The 17500-nt window shown below is 38.7% G+C and overlaps 1 protein-coding gene across 1 annotated transcript in view; it reads left to right on the top strand.

The window, feature by feature from the left end:
• esrrb (estrogen-related receptor beta) overlaps positions 1-17500 on the top strand; it is an 84870-nt gene that overhangs the window by 19842 nt on the left and 47528 nt on the right. The window contains exon 2 of the mRNA XM_084097792.1: positions 10053-10474. Coding sequence (XP_083953918.1) covers positions 10053-10474 — 422 coding nt within the window. The remainder of the gene's footprint in view (positions 1-10052; positions 10475-17500) is intronic.

Genomic DNA, 17500 nt, shown 5'->3' with positions numbered 1-17500 from the left:
CCATCAGCTGCAGCCCTCTGACCGTGTGTGTGTGTGTGTGTGTGTGTGTGTGTGTGTGTGTGTGAGTGACTCTTTAAGACACACATATGAAAGGGTCACTGCATCAGAAGAATATGGCTTTTAGATTTTCTGTCAATTCCTTAAAAAAAACCTCTATACAAATACATATTCATATACATGTGTAAAGTGTAATTTATTCCTGAGATCAAAGCTGAATGTTCAGCATCATTACTCCAGTCTTCAGTGTCACATGATCCTTCAGAAATCACTCTAATTTGAGGATTTGATGATCAAGAAACATTTATGATTATTATAGATATACACTGAAAAAAAGTGTAGAAAGTGTAGGAAAATAACACATTTTACTCAGAAATTACTAGTAAATTTCACAAGTTATTACAAAGAAACAGCAAGTAACATTGAATTAAATGTTTTTCAGAATTTCAGAAATTTTGAAATAGTATTTTCTTGTAAAACATACTCCAATAATCTATATTTACTACTTTATATCTACAAACCTTTTTTATAATTTAAAAAAATAAAGATTATTATAGTATGTTTTACAAGAAATATTCTTTTAGAGTTTCAGTGTAACTTAAAATTTCATGTTTAATTGAAAGTGTTACTTGCCAATTCTTTGTCATTATTTACTAGAAATTATTTTATTTTATTTTTAGCATTTTTCAAGTAAACCCAAAGTTTTCAGGGTAGGTCTGAGTAATATGTGTTTATGGTATAAATCCACATATACTTATAGAAATTGTTTGGACGTTCAAATAGGTGTATTGCAGTCGTATATCGAGTGAAACGCTTCTGGAACAAGAACAAATGTGGGCGGGGCTTGATGGTGTCTGTGGGGAATTGATTGGATGGTTGGATGGTTGTGGTTTGCTATTGGCTGATCTCATGTGAGTGACAGGTTATAGCCCCGCCCTCGTCATCAGAGAAGAGAAGAGATGCTGCAAGAGGAACTTATTCTGAGTCAAGATTATTAACACAATAATGATGTGCACAGAGAAATCATTTACGATAAATCCTACAATATTCCATAAAATCATAAAAATGGTCCATTTTGATTTCATGGTGTCTTTCCCGCTCTAGGTAACACCTGCGTGACATCATTAACCAACGTGGTTGAACGACACATTTGCGATAATACGGTTTCGGGAAACAGTCGTGACTAGCTAGTTGATTTCTTCGGTAATTAAGCAGCGAGTTACGTCGCTGTATGGGACACACACTCCAGAGTGATTATTGTTGAGCAGATCTCTGCGTTCATCTCTCTCTCTCTCAGGTGTGTAACTGCACTCTGTTAAACTCCGGCTCCTCTGCGAGATCTTCAGGCGAGCGCGAGTCCAGCGCTGTGGCCCGAGTGCAATTATATTACAGCGGATGAAATTCTGTTAGTATGAGCGACCCGCTGGAATCAGATGATCAGATTACACCCAAACTGAACATGATGCTCAGCATGAATTTAAATGGGTTCAGCGGGAACAAAAGCAGACGGGAGCGGGATCATCCCGAGGAATGAGCGGGTCCTCGTGGGCAGAAGCTGACGGATATCAACATCAGCATTACAGCGAAATCATCAAATTCAATTATAGTTCTCACTGGTTCTAATGCAGAAACGAACCCGAATCGAGTGTTTTCTGGTCGAATCGAGGTTTTCTGCAGCGTTATGAATCCGCTAAACAACAATTGGCTTTATTGGAGTTCAGTGTGATGAGAGAGAAAGACTGAACCGCACAAAATAATACGAAGGCTATGAATCGATTATTGTGCACACAATAAACACGGCCTGAGTAGAGCGATTCACCAAAGAATGATTCCTTTAATGAATCAGTCAAAAACTCTTGTGAATCAGAACTCGGTCTAATGACTCACTGAATCGTTGGAAATGAACTCTTAAAAACAAATGTAAAATGCAAAAAAAAGAAAGAAAGAAGGGTTTATTATATGTATTTGGCCTAATTGGAGTTAAATGTAATGAGAGAGAAAGACTAAACCGCACAAAATAACACGAATGCTATAAATCAGTTATTGCGTTTTCTCTGGTTGCGCACAGTAAGTGATTCACCAAAGAATGATTCCTTTAATGAATCAGTCAAAAACTCTCATGAATCAGGAACTCGGTCTAATGACTCACTGAATCGTTGGAAATGAACTCTTAAAAACAAATGTAAAATGCTAAAAATAAATAAAAATGAAGTATTTTTTTTTACATGAACTAACAAGGAAGGCGTTTGATGGTTTGGTTTATCGTTTATGGAATCTTTAAAGATTTGCAATTGTTACATGGACTTGGAAACTGAGCCCGAGTCATTCATGTTTATGAACAGTCATATTTAGTGAAATATCAGACCAGGAGCGTCTATGGTGGTTCTCTGCTGGAGAGATTCTGCTGAGCGCATGCTTTATATATGAACATAGAGCCATTCAGACATGTATGCAATTATGCTAAGTGTCCCCTTCACCGTGACCTTTGACCCGGGGTTAAGCTCCCCTTGAAGTTTCTGAATAAAGCCTAAATGGAATTGCCCTGAATGCCACTGTTTCTAATATATGGCTGTTAATAAATGAAATGAATGTGCAGAAAGGTGCGTGTGCGTTTATCTGCTTATGATTCAACACAGAACAGTCTCTCGTCTCCAGCTGGAGTTTCTCCTGCAGGCCGTCCTTGTAAAGAGGAAATTTGTTCGTAAGCGATTAAACAAACAGATAATATAATGTCGGCTTCATCTCTACTGTCTGCAAGCGTTTGATCATCAACATCAGTGTTGTTCACGACTCCAAAACACAGTTTTTGACACAACTGTCAACTGGGAAAATATTGAGAAAATAATAACTTGAATATTTTTGGTAACACTTCAGTTTAGGGTCCAGTTCTCACTGTTAACTAGTTGCATATTACTAGTATATTGGCTATTTTGGCTGTTTATTAGTATTTATATATGATCATATTCTACATCCCTTAATCACACATTACCTAAACTTAACAACTACCAACTATTAATAAGCAGTAATTAGGAGTTTATTGAGGCAAAAGTCATAGTTAATAGTTAGTTAATAGTGAGAATTGGACCCTAAACAAAAGTGTGACCTTTTTTTTTTTTTTTTTACCATTTATTATTATATTTTTATTATATTATAAATTATGGTAACACTTTACGATAAGGTTCCATTAGTTAACATGAGTTAATGTATTAACTAACAATGAGCATTACATTTGTTACAGTATTTATTAATCTCTGTTAACATTAGTTTATAAAAACACAGCTGTGGTTCATGAAATAATATTAACAGATGCAACTTTTGGTTTTAATAATGTATCAGTAAATATTGAAATTAACTTTAAGATTAATAAATGCTTTAGAAGTATTTTTCATTGATAGTTCATGTTAACTAATGTAGGTTTCAAATGAAACCTTACTGTAAAGTGTTACCTTATATATATATTTAACAGTCAACGCATATAAGAATTGAGAAATTTTCCTAGCTATAAATGTATATACAGTGATTAAAATCACGTATCATTGTGATAATGTTTTGTTGTTTTAATGCAATGAATATTTACATCACATGGAGACTGAACTGAATCAGCGTGTTCTTCCAGAAATAAAGTATGGTAGATAAACAGCCGGTGTTAGCTGTCTTCTGAGACAGAGATGTCTTCCTCCGCGAGTCTGATCTGAGTCCGCATGCTCTTCTTCATTCGTACACTTCAACTGCAGCGTTTTTACTGGCCGTGACACTTAGTTTGGGGTTTCTCTGTAATATCCATCAGTGTCCGGGACGCAGCCGTCACACTCTCTGACATACACTCTGCCTGTTTTCCACAAGGTCAGTGTTTTAACAAGGAGCTATTTTGTATTATTTATTTCAGCCGTTAACCTTTCTGTGATGTTCCAGAGGTGGAATATACCGCTGAATATACATGACACGAGAGACGGTGAAACGCTGCGATGAGATTTCATTTGACACGCTGACCCCGTCTCCACGGCCACGGGAAACCAGCGCGAGAAAATAAGGGTGACCTTCGACCCCTGACCTTGAACCCTGCGTCACCCTCGCATTTACAATTAAATCAGTCAGAGGAGCGGCTGTCTGCCGACTCGAGTTCTTATCTGCAGTTTGTTATTTACTTATGTTTCTTTAAATGGAGGACTAAAAGCATTGAGAGCATTTGTGTTACCTTAAAATAAACTTTATCTGAAATAAAATAAAATATATAAAAATTCTTATTTTATTCCAGCTATCTACATTTAAACGTAAAGCTTATTTAACTTAAACTAAAACTGAAAGAAAAATAATAAAAACTATAGACATATTTAAAATGACAAAAACAAAACAAAAATACTAAAACTTTAACTAAATGAAAATGTAAAAGTAAAAACTAATTCAAATTATATGAAAATTTATAATAGTATCTCGATGCTAAAAGTAATACATACTGATTATTTCACGTACATATAAGAATCTGTCATATGGAGTTACTACATTTTAAACAAAGGTAAAGCTAAATAAAACATTTATTATGAATTTATTGAAAAAAATTAAAGGTGATTATAAGATTGAAGATTTTTTAAAAACTTTAAAATTAAAATGAGAACAAAAAATAAAAGTAAAAATTATTATATTTCTATTTTATATTTATAGTACATTTAATATATTATATTTTTAAATACAAATAATAATTCAAAATATTAATAAACTCTCAATGATATAGTATAAAGTATCAAGATATATGATACAGCGCTAATGGTCAGTATAATGGAGTTGATTTGTATGGGATGAAGGAAAGCTTCAGTTTATTAATGCTGGTGTGACCCCTGAAACAGCTGTGTGTGACCCCATCGTGTGACCCCGTCGTGACCCCTGAAACAGCCGTGTGTGACCCAGTCGTGACCCCTGAAACAGCTGTGTGTGACCCCATCGTGTGACCCCGTCGTGACCCCTGAAACAGATGTGTGCGACCCCGTCGTGACCCCTGAAACAGCTGTGTGTGACCCGGTCGTGACCCCTGAAACAGCCGTGTGTGACCCGGTCGTGACCCCTGAAACAGCTGTGTGTGACCCCATCGTGTGACCCCGTCGTGACCCCTGAAACAGATGTGTGCAACCCCGTCGTGACCCCTGAAACAGCTGTGTGTGAACCGGTCGTGACCCCTGAAACAGATGTGTGTGACCCCATCGTGACCCCTGAAACAAATGTGTGTGACCCCGCCGTGTGACCCTGTCGTGACCCCTGAAACAGCTGTGTGTGACCCCGTCGTGACCCCTGAAACAGCTGTGGGTGACCCCGTCGTGACCCCTGAAACAGCTGTGTGTGACCCCATCGTGTGACCCCGTCGTGACCCCTGAAACAGCCGTGTGTGACCCAGTCGTGACCCCTGAAACAGCTGTGTGTGACCCCATCGTGTGACCCCGTCGTGACCCCTGAAACAGATGTGTGCGACCCCGTCGTGACCCCTGAAACAGCTGTGTGTGACCCGGTCGTGTGACCCCGTCGTGACCCCTGAAACAGCCGTGTGTGACCCGGTCGTGACCCCTGAAACAGCTGTGTGTGACCCCATCGTGTGACCCCGTCGTGACCCCTGAAACAGATGTGTGCAACCCCGTCGTGACCCCTGAAACAGCTGTGTGTGAACCGGTCGTGACCCCTGAAACAGATGTGTGTGACCCCATCGTGACCCCTGAAACAAATGTGTGTGACCCCGCCGTGTGACCCTGTCGTGACCCCTGAAACAGCTGTGTGTGACCCCGTCGTGACCCCTGAAACAGATGTGTGTGACCCTGTCGTGACCCCTGAAACAGATGTGTGTGACCCCGTCGTGACCCCTGAAACAGCTGTGTGTGACCCCGTCGTGAACCCTGACCCGTCGTGACCCCTGAAACAGCTGTGGGTGACCCTGTTGTGACCCCTGAAACAGCTGTGTGTGACCCCGTCGTGAACCCTGACCTGTTGTGACCCCTGAAACAGCTGTGTGACCCTGTCGTGACCCCTGAAACAGCTGTGTGTGACCCCAGAAACAGCTGTGTGTGACCCCATCATGACCCCGTTGTGACCCCTGAAACAGCTGTGTGTGACCCCGTCGTGACCCCGTTGTGACCCCTGAAACAGCTGTGTATGACCCCATCATGACCCCGTTGTGACCCCTGAAACAGCTGTGTGTGACCCCGTCGTGACCCCTGAAACAGCTGTGTGTGACCCCTGAAACAGCTGTGTGTGACCCCCTTGTGAACCCTGACCCTTCGTGACCCCTGAAACAGCTGTGTGTGACCCCTGAAACAGCTGTGTGTGACCCCCTCGTGAACCCTGACCCGTCGTGACCCCTGAAACAGTTGTGTGACCCTGTCGTGACCCCTGAAACAGCTGTGTGACCCCATCATGACCCCGTCGTGAACCCTGAAACAGCTGTGTGTGTGACCCCATCGTGACCCCTGAAACAGTTGTGTGTGACCCCATCATGACCCCTGAAACAGCTGTGTGTGACCCCCTCGTGAACCCTGACCCGTCGTGACCCCTGAAACAGCTGTGTGACCCTGTCGTGACCCCTGAAACAGCTGTGTGTGACCCCATCATGACCCCGTCGTGAACCCTGAAACAGCTGTGTGTGTGACCCCATCGTGACCCCTGAAACAGTTGTGTGTGACCCGACCCATCATGACCCCCTCATGACCCCTGAAACAGCTGTGTGTGACCCCATCGTGACCCCTGAAACAGTTGTGTGTGACCCCCTCATGACCCCTGAAACAGCTGTGTGTGACCCCATCGTGACCCCTGAAGTAAACCAGGCCGTGTGTGTGTGTGTGTGTGTGTGTGTGTTTGACCAGTGCTGCCTGCACGCTGTCTGTAAGAGTCGAGAGGTTTTCTGTGGCTGCAGAACACTTTACTTGAAGCCTTTATATTGAATGTATGATAGAAGTGTTTTAATGCATTTTTAATGAATAATTGTAACCACAGATATATAATACATTATAATGATATTATAATAATCGTTACACCTTTAGAAATACTGCATTTAAACACATGACGAACAACAGATTCCAGATGCAACAAGGAATCTGTTCATTTTTACTTTGTTTACAATTATCTATGAAAAGATATAATGCATTACAGTGCAGATTATGAAAATATCTATATCTACGTAAAGGCTTCAAGTGTTGCTTCTGATTGTTGTGGCTTTAATAATAATATTGTTGTGCCGTTTGTCCCAGTATTGGACTGATTTGATTTGCTACAACTATCCTAACATCTATAAAACATGAAGAGAAATATCAGTATTTGTCTTGATATGAGATGCCTGTGGTCATGTTATTCACTGAACGACAGCAGCAGTTTGACCGCTCTCCATTCATCATCTTCATTAGCTGATAACGCTTTATGTTTTCCTCAAATTAAAATTTAATGCAGATTTTTTTTTCAGGACCATATTCAAAATTAATATTCTTTCATAGGATCGCACAATGAATCATATTTTAATCGCAATCACGATTTCTCAATTAATTCAACATAATCATATGCAGTATTGGCCCACTGGTTATTTATCCCGGAAGTATTGTTTTAATTTGTCATTTCTGTTCTCTTGCATCGGTGACATACCTATATATGCTTATCAGATATCAAGAGTTGAAATCCTCCATCAGAGCTTTCCTCTTAAATGGATCTGTTTGCTTCGTGTAGTTTAGTGATCTTCACTGCAATAAATGAAAGTGTAAGACAGCTAGTTTGTGTTTCTTCACAAGGCTGTTTGTTGTGGCAAACCTTCTTAAAAACTCGAATAAACCAAACATGAATCTCAACTATAATGTTTGAGATTGTTGTTGCTGAATAAATCTGTGTTATAATAGAAAAAGCTGTAGCACTTTATTTTACAGTCCTGTTCCGCATGTACTTACTACATACTTATTACAGTAATTACAGTAATAACTGGGTACTAGCCCTAAACCCATGTTGTGGCCTTATATTACCCAGTATTTTCTGATGTAAGAACACTGTAAGAGCATGCAAGTGCAACCAGAAAAAACATATTTTGAAATTATTGGAATTAATATTAGCCACTGTTTTGTCTTTTTGAAAAAAGCTTTTTGCAGTTTTCATAATGCGGAGAGTAAATCTATATTATGAAAACTCTTTGTTAATATTTTTTATTGTATATTATACTTATCAAATGTATATGATAAATATAATAAATCAGGAAACTAGACAATAAACCCTGCATATGAATTGACATTCCCTTGACTCATGCTTACGTGAAAGTGTAATAATATAAAAATACATTTCTAAAATGACAACAGTTATGATTAAAGGCACCGATACAACTTTTGGCCAATACCGATAATTCTTTATACTTGAAAGCCGATAACAGATATATTGGCTGATGAATCTAAATTCAAATCTTTATATAAGTTTTGAGAGCCTGATTACAAAAACAAAGGTCTCACCATTAAAATCCACGTCCCAAACACACAATTACAATGTTCTCATTATAATGTTGTGTAGCCGATATGACAGACTTTATGTCATAGACTTTGTTGCACTTTACTGTATTTTCCTTTTTTTAAAGTGATTTCAATCATATTTCAAGCATTTCAAAACCCTCATGTTGAACAGTGCGCACCTGAAGTGTCTCAGCTGAAGCAAATAATACATTATTTATCGGCTTTAATATATCGGCCAAGTTGTATTATCGGGCCGATAACGATAACATAAAAATTTACATATATTGGACGATACCGATATGGTGGCCGATATATAGTGCATCCCTATTAAAGGCCCTTCACACAATGAATAATAATGGTAAATATGAAAATAACAGTATTAGCGTCCACAACAACAGACAATATCGTTCTGTTTTTTTATAAGTGCATTCAAGTTTTGTCGTCTGCCACTTTAAATGCATGAGCTCTTTAATTTCTGACTCTGATTGGCTGTCTGTGTTTTTATCGTTCATCAGCTGGAGAAAAAAAATCGCTCCTCTATTGTTATAGTTGTGGTGTGAACTTCACTATTCTCACAGAATTAGAGAGTGCCCGGACAGTCAAGTCACCTTTATTTAACACATGGACTCCACACGTACCAGATGTGGGCCAACACTATATTGTTGTCTGGGATCATTATAGTGCCAAAATAATCCCATTTAACCATCATCGTTCCCGGGTCCGTTTCCCGTACACCGCCGTAACTCGCTGCTTAATTACCATAGTATGATACATCGTTGAAGAAATCAACTAGCTAGTCTCGACTGTTTCCCAAATCATAACTGTCGCAAATGTGTCGTTCAATGTTATTACATGGTGGAGTAATAACTTCTTTTAATGAATCTCTTTAAAATCAAATTAATTCTAGATGTTTTGATATAAATTACAGACACGGCATCTGAGGAATATTTCTCATTTTTCTCTATTATTATTGTTATTTTGCTTTATTTCCGGACTCAATCATAAGCTCATTCTTACACACTAGAGCTCGTTCACACATGCGCACTCTTCAAAAACAACGCTTTAAATCTCTTGACAAACTAAAAGACGTAAATGACATTTGTATGTATTATAAATAAAGATATAGGTTGCACTGAATGTCAGCTTGCTTATTTTGCTCAAGATCAGGATTTATTGAGTCCACATGTCATGCAAACTAGAAACTCTTCTTCTAACCACAGGTCGAGATCTGTCGCTCCAAACACACACCTCTGCGATGCTGTTTGCGAATGTTCGTTGAAACGATGGTTTCGGGAAACACAGACTCATTAAACTGCTGATAAAGACAGAACTTGCAATCATAGTTGGCTAACGATGCTTTCGGGAAACGCACCCCAGCCCTATTCTTTTGAATGCACCCAGACAGCGACATAGTGTTGGTACACGTGGATTGACACGGCCCGGACGTGGGCCGGATCTGGGCCGACACTATGTTGCTGTCTGGGCACTCTATGAATTGGATTTTGTTGTGTCACTGCTGACGGCTTGTTTACTGAAACTGATCTGGCGTCACACTTGTGTTTTTGCACGCTGGCCGTCCCCCTCTCACGTGTGTGTGTGTGTGTCCTCCAGGCTGCTGACCAGGATGGCCGCTGAGGAGCGGCACATGACGTCCAGCTGTGGCTCCTACATTAAGACTGAGCCCTCCAGTCCGTCGTCTCTGGTGGACACGGCGAGCCACCCCAGTCCCGGCGCGCACTCGGACGCTAGCGGCGGCTACGCCAGCGCCATCAACAGCCACTCCAACGGCCTGGACTCTCCGCCCATGTTCACGGCGGGCGGGCCGCTGGGCGCGGGGGGGAGCGCCTGCCGAAAGCGCTACGAGGACTGTTCCAGCTCGCTGCTCGACGACCCCGCCTCTATCAAGTGCGAGTACATGCTCAACTCCATCCCTAAACGCCTGTGCCTGGTGTGCGGAGACATCGCGTCCGGGTATCACTACGGCGTGGCCTCCTGCGAAGCCTGCAAGGCCTTCTTCAAGAGAACAATACAAGGTAGGCCATCATATGCGCTCTTTGCTGTGTGTAAATTCACCCTTCGCAGGGAGTTTGATGGACAGGCGATCTGACCAATCATAATCTGCCGAATCGGCCATTTTCGTCAATTTCTGTCATTTTTCTCACAATTCTGACTTTATAACACACAATTGCAACTTTACATCACGCAATTCTGACTTTATATCTCAGGGCTCTGTCTTAATTGCGACAAAGCAGGAGAGTTAGTAGATTAACATCGGTGGATTTGAACTGTGTACTGACGTCTTTCCACGTTTGAAACAACATTCCTTCTGATGTTCATTCATGTTTATTTGAGATGATCGGTTCACGAGGAGCTTTAACTGAGGCAGCGATCTGTTACGACAAATTAAAGAGCCACAAAATGGTATTTATTGTTTAAATGTCTTTAAAAAATGACCAAATTTTAAAGTTGAGACTTTGTTTCACATCAAAAGTAAGCTGGTCTGTCCTGTCTGTGGGCGCGTTGTCAGTCTCTTTGCTCCGCGATGTATTTTTCACTGCGTGAGAACATGATGTGGCAACAGTAACTAAAGGGGGCGGGTCTTTGCGAACGGTCAATTATGATATAAGTCAAACTAATATTTCACTATGAACTGAAACGATAAGAAATAATGAACCGTGGATGGCCAGTTGTTAATAAAAAGACGATGCTGTTATTGACGTATCATCATGACATGGTCGTGGTAATGTATGGTGTGGCGCCAGCGGTGACGTTCTAGTAATCAATCCATTTGATCGCCTATACGAGGTTTACTGTTACAGAGACATATGATCAGATGACCACACTGACCAGAGCGGATGAAATAGCCGTCTCTCCTCACTACAGCACAGTAGGAGTGGACAAACCAAAGCCTGTAAAATAAGTCTCTGATGTCCCCAGAGTGTGTGTGTGAAGTTTTAGCTTAAAATACCCCACAGATATTTTTATATAGCATGTTAAAATTGTCACTTTTTGAGGGTGAGCAAAAACACACCGTTTTTGTGTCTGTCCCTTTAAATGCAAATGAGCTGCTGCTCCCGGCACAGGGGGCGGAGCTTCAAGAGCTTGCACTCACACACACATGCACTGAACATTTCAAAAACTTTTAGCCTTTTATGTTCAAACCGGAGTCAGACAATGATGGAGAGACTCAAGAAGAAGTGACAACATGTAGAAGCAACAGGAGGTTTCTGAATGGTTAGTTAGAAGAAAAAAAAAACATTGTTTGAAATAAAATAAATGTTAACTGAAATAAAATTATATATATATATATATATATATATATATATATATATATAAACATTTGAAACATTTTCATTTAATTTCAGATAAATAAAACTGAAATAAAAATTAATCAAATCTATATAGACATGGTTTAAAACAAAGTATAAAAATTACAAAAAACACAACAAATGTACTAAAACAATAACTCAAATTAAAATGAAAAATATAAAAGTAAAAACTAATTCAAACTATTTATAAAAACTATAATAATATCTCGATGCTAAAGTAACACTGCGCCAAAATGGATGGATGGAAGTTTTACTTGCTACTAAAACAACTTTTTAGCTGCTTTGAAGAGGGAAAACTGAACAGACGTGTTTCACTGAAAGGACAGACGAGTTGTTCCTGAGGATGAATATGTGTGTTCTGTGTCGGTGTATATGAGTGTGTGCAGAGCTGTGACTGTAATGTAGAGGTTTCTGTCGTGAGTCGAGATGTTCAGGGTCACAGAGTCAGAGTGAACTGATACACACAAGAGGAGTGTGTGTGCGTGTGTGTGTGTGTGTGTGTGTCAGAGAGAGAGAGATGCTGAACAACAGCAGTCACACTGCTCTGATAACATAAACCTTTTGTATTTTATTGCAATTAATTGCATAAAAACTCACATTTCCCAATGCTCACATTAAAAACGAATGTAATGTAAATGTGGCTGACACACATGCAAGTATTTGAAGTTTAACCTCACAATCTCCTCAGTCCTTCTGTCTCTGACTGATAGTTTAGACTCTTTTATCAAGTAAAAGTCTTTCAGTATAATTGTACAAATGTCCTCCTTCAGCTCGAGCTTCACGAGTCTTTCTGTGTCAAATCTGCCCTGATTTATCAAGGAAACGCAAGAATAACTTTGATATTGTTAGTAATATTTCAGCTGGACTGAAGCAGCTTCGCTTTACTTGATTATCATACATCATTTATTATCATAATCATGCATATCAAATATGATCATCAGGCTTTTGAGGAAGGTTTATTTGTTCATCTCTCAATCATCATTGTATTGCATTGCATTATATGATTTAAAACTACAGAGCTTTGATCATAAAACTAAGCATTTAAATATCAGCTTACTAAAACATTATCAGCAGATATTGATATTTATTTGCATTTTATGTAAGAATCTGCTATACCGTTTAAGAGCTCATTGATCACAAGCATCAGAATTTCATCTTTTTGCACATATTAATATCAGCATCTGCAGCAAATTGCATATTTTTGCTCACTTTGGGCCTGTGAATAAAACTGAGCTGTTTTTCCTTCATGTTCTCACTTTTATCCGACTATATGAGCCATAAACGCCTGATGCATCAAATATGATATGCAACAAAACTTGCAAACTTTTTTTTAGACTTTGTCTAAAGGTTCAATAAACTGTTCCATAATTTCACACACACGTTTAAAGCCCCACTGTATGTATTCATCTTCAGCATGAATCCTGATAGTCTCGTCTGAATCACTGAGATTTCAGTGACAAAAACACGAGATCGCTCCATAAATCCCCAAACCCTCACGCCGTCAGGTGTTTAAACACTCGCGTTCAGGACCGCTTGTATCGGCTTTAAACAGTCTATGTACCTTTTGTGAAGCAAACAATCACGACTCGTCCAAAAACACTGCTATTTGCGCTCACTGTTGACGAAACACGCGGCGGACCTCAAGTCACATATTTAGAGTCGGGCTTAAAAAACACAGCGTTTGTGACAAGACACTCGAACGAACGAGCAGAACTAAGAAGAGGAGAGTTACACGAAAAGAAAGAAAGAAAGAAAGCGTCTTTGTATTGTCAGATGGCGATTCCCCCCCTCTATCGCTGTGCTGTTCCTCTTGGAGCGCTGCCTGTAATGGAGCTAATCTAGAGCCGTTTGTCCGAGCCACAGGAGTTTTGTCAATAACAATCAGCGTTCAGCAGGAGTAATTAAGGCCGAGGCTTTTCATTATGCCGGGGGGAGGGGCTTGTCTCCGGGGACGACCGGCGCAATTAGAAACGCAGGCACGCGTCGCCGGGTAATTTCAGGAAGGAGGGGAAGAAACAGAGGACTTTCTTTAGATTGAAGAGGGACTGGTTTTTGTCTCGTGCAAGAGCCGGACGACTAATGGCATAATAAGCAGACGAAAGGCTCGGGAAGAACGAGGGAGGATTTTAGGCAGGGCAGGTTGAGACAACGAGAGGAGGAAGAATAGGGCAGACGTTGAGCTTTTGACAGAAGAAGACAAGTAAAGAGGCATGAGAGATGTGGATTAGATGTGATTAAGTAAGTAAATAACAGGGTTGAGGGTTTCCATGATCCAACAGACATTCGGTCTGAACGGGACAGATGTATAACAGGAAAAGTTCAGAAAAACTTTACGCTAAACCAGCTAACGAAGATATGTTCCAAGAACGTTTTTCTAACTGAATGTTCTCGGAACCTTCAGTGTACATTGTTGTTTTTTAAATGTCTTGGTTAAACAGACGTTTAGGGAACGTTCCGTTTCATCATTATCGGAATGTTACATTTGAATGATCTCTGAATGTTTTGAAACAAGTAGTAACATTTAAAAGAAAACGTTAGATGAACATCCAACTAAAATGTTTATTTTTAAGCCAATTAAAGTCTAACATCTATTAAAGCCAAAATAACTTTGAACGAACGTTAACGTTATTCGAAGAACGTTTGATCATAACTTTGAGAGATCCTTCTGAGAACGTTCCCTGTTAGCTGGTAAGGTTTTTATAAGTTATCATTAGTTAAAGTCCCCCTGTAGTCAATCATTTTTTCCCTTAAAACTCATCTTTGATCACCAAAATGACATATTTAAATGTTTTTTTTTGTTGAAAATGTCTTAAAATATCTTGAATGTAACTCGACATCATTTAGTATACTTGGTTCTATGAATATGCAAATGAGCCCCGCCTCCACTCACTCACTCAGCTCAGAGATCCACTGGTTGACGATCACACGTTGATCTGATTGGTTACAAGGTAGTTTGTGACGTCAGAAACACCAGCGATTTCAAAGCGTGTTTTTGAGACTGTCTTTTGTTCACTGCAGTTTTAAGGAGGAAATACTCAGCAATGGTGTCGACTTATGAATTTACACATGCTTTGTCTTAAAGCGTATTACAGTTGTGGTATAATGCCCTTTTCACATTCCCCAGAGTGTGTATGTGAAGTTTTAGCTCAAAATACCCCACAGATATTTTTATATAGCATGTTAAAATTGTCACTTCTGAATGGTTAGTTGATGAATTTATGTAGCTGATGTGTAGTTATCTTCTAGTCAAGTGATTAGCATATTCTGTCTTGATAATCTATAAATCGTGTTCAGGGGGTGGGGTTTATGTAAATCTTAGGGTCTGTGATGTCACTAACCCGGGAGAAATGTTGTGTAGTCTCTACCAGCCGTTTGTTGTAGTCCTTATAAAGAGATTTCTGTAAAAGAAAATATCTCCCTTTGCTTTGAACTTTGAGCGTTATAACTTTGCAGATGTTGTTTATGCTCAAACAGCAACATTACACACTAACTAAAGCTAGAAAAGTGAAATCATAATCAACCACCCCTTTAAACAACATATAAACAACATTAAAAACTGGATTTTCATCACAGGGGGACTTTAACTTAATAAATTAATATGAACTAACAATAAAAATAAAAATAAACACTTCTGAAGGATTGATTAATCTCAGTTAATGTTAGTTAATTTATTAATAAAATCAAAAGTTGTATCTGTTAACATTATTTAATGCACCTGAGCTAACATGAACAGTTGTATGTTTGATGAATAAATACTTTAACAAATGTGTTGCTCATTGTAAGTTGTAATGCAACTAATGGGACCTTTATTGTAAGTCTTACCATAAATTCTGTATGCTATAAGGTAAAGATGGAAATAAAGTACTGAAAAGTATCTCAAACATACTAATACTAGAGTTGATAGAAATGGTGAAATCATGAAGTCTGAATTCCTTATGATTCTCATCACTAAACAAACATAAAAAAGTGAACTGAATCAGTTTTAGTCCGAATAGTGATACAACAATGATGACAAATGTAACAAATCCTTAATTTCTTAAAAAAGAAAAGCAGCCAAGTGTTTATCATTCTGTGAACTTTAGTGCTATTTTGTGTTTGAATAGTTGTTTACATTCTTAACCTGATTATGCATGTGCTTAAGCAGAAACCGATAAATGTTTGCCCATTACCTTGATTTCGCCTGCTATATCAGCAAAGCGTCTTTACTCCGGATTCAAGCTGTGGAGCAAATCTTGAGAACTCAATTTACTTGTGTTTCAAGTGTAAACCCTTCAGTGACTTACAGATGTTTGCAAATCACATTTATATAGAATATGGAATATCTAGGTTCATTTTAGTGTTCATTCATTATAAATGAGATTAATACTGTCATGAAAGTTTAATTCTGGTTCTGGACAGAAAGATGATTTGTAGACTGTTTCTGAAGTGGTGAAAATGTTTTAAATTAACAATTTAGAAGCTATTTATCTGAAGATAAAAATGGATGTGTACACTTTCTGTACAGACACATGCATACAGAGACTAACAAGAGCAGGGTGGTTAGTGTTAGGGTTTGCTTTGTCATTAGTCAATTTTGCTTTGTTTATTTCGACCCTCAACCAAAAAATACCTTTTAAAGCAACCAGTGTTGGGGAAATTACTTTGAAAAGTAATGCATTACAACAGGGCTCGACATTAACGCTTGTCCGGGACAAGTGGATTTATTGAATGGACAAGTAAAAGAGAATTTTACTTGCCCGACCGGACAAGTATCCTGATTAGAACGTCAATAACAAAAAAATAAAGTAACTTACGGTAACAATGTTGTGCTGTTGAGGCTCACGCAGCATTGTGAACGAATCGGTTGAATCAGAGATTCAATGACTCATTCATAAACATCTGTCTCATTCTTGAATGAATCAGTCGTTCGAATGAATCGTTTGAATGAATGAATCAATGACTCGCTCATTAAGACGGTCACCTGCCGCCACCTACTGGTGGTTTAGTGTTATGTTTAAAAGTATCATTCTTTCCAACGTTTCTTGTTTGTATATTTTAAACAATCTCATAACATTGCATTAACATTTACATTACACTAAATTTTGTAGTGTAAATTATTTAATTTGATCAGCCCTATAGTGTCTTATTGTTCTAAATAATTTAATTTATTGATCAAATTTAGGAATTTAAAATGAAAGATGAAGAATACATTTAATAATATTGGTGGGTGGGTGCCCTTTAAAGGTGCAGATATTACAATATGCAGATTTAAATATCAATATATCAAAGCTGATTGAACATTGATGAGAATATTGCTTCAGAATAAAAGAAAAAAAAATAGATAACAGTTCTGGATAACGGAAGAATAGATGCAGGAGAAAAAAGTTTAACACTTTACCAATAAAAAATAAATAAATCTATAGTCATGTTTGCTTATGGTTTAACTGAATCATCAAAGCTCAGAAGCAAGTACATTGGTCAATAAAGTGAGATTAAATGCATAAAAATCTATGTTTTATTTAACATTTTTAGTTATTGGAGGTTTGCATAGAACTCTGATTCTGCATTTCACTGATTTTATTCATTTTGAGTAATATTGAATCTTTTTTTTGTGCAAGTGAGAGGAGTAAATGCACGCTCACATTTAGTCTAGAACTACAATAACCATCATGTTCACACACACAGCCACACACAACGCCTCTGCTCTTCGATTTATCTCAACATGAGGACAGGAGAGCTGTCAGTCAATGC

The sequence above is a fragment of the Abramis brama genome, assembly GCF_963993115.1.
Source record: "Abramis brama genome assembly, chromosome: 21".
In the NCBI taxonomy this organism is placed as follows: domain Eukaryota; kingdom Metazoa; phylum Chordata; class Actinopteri; order Cypriniformes; family Leuciscidae; genus Abramis; species Abramis brama.
The sequence above is the reverse complement of the archived record's forward strand: the minus strand, read 5'-3'. Positions and strand labels throughout refer to the sequence as shown.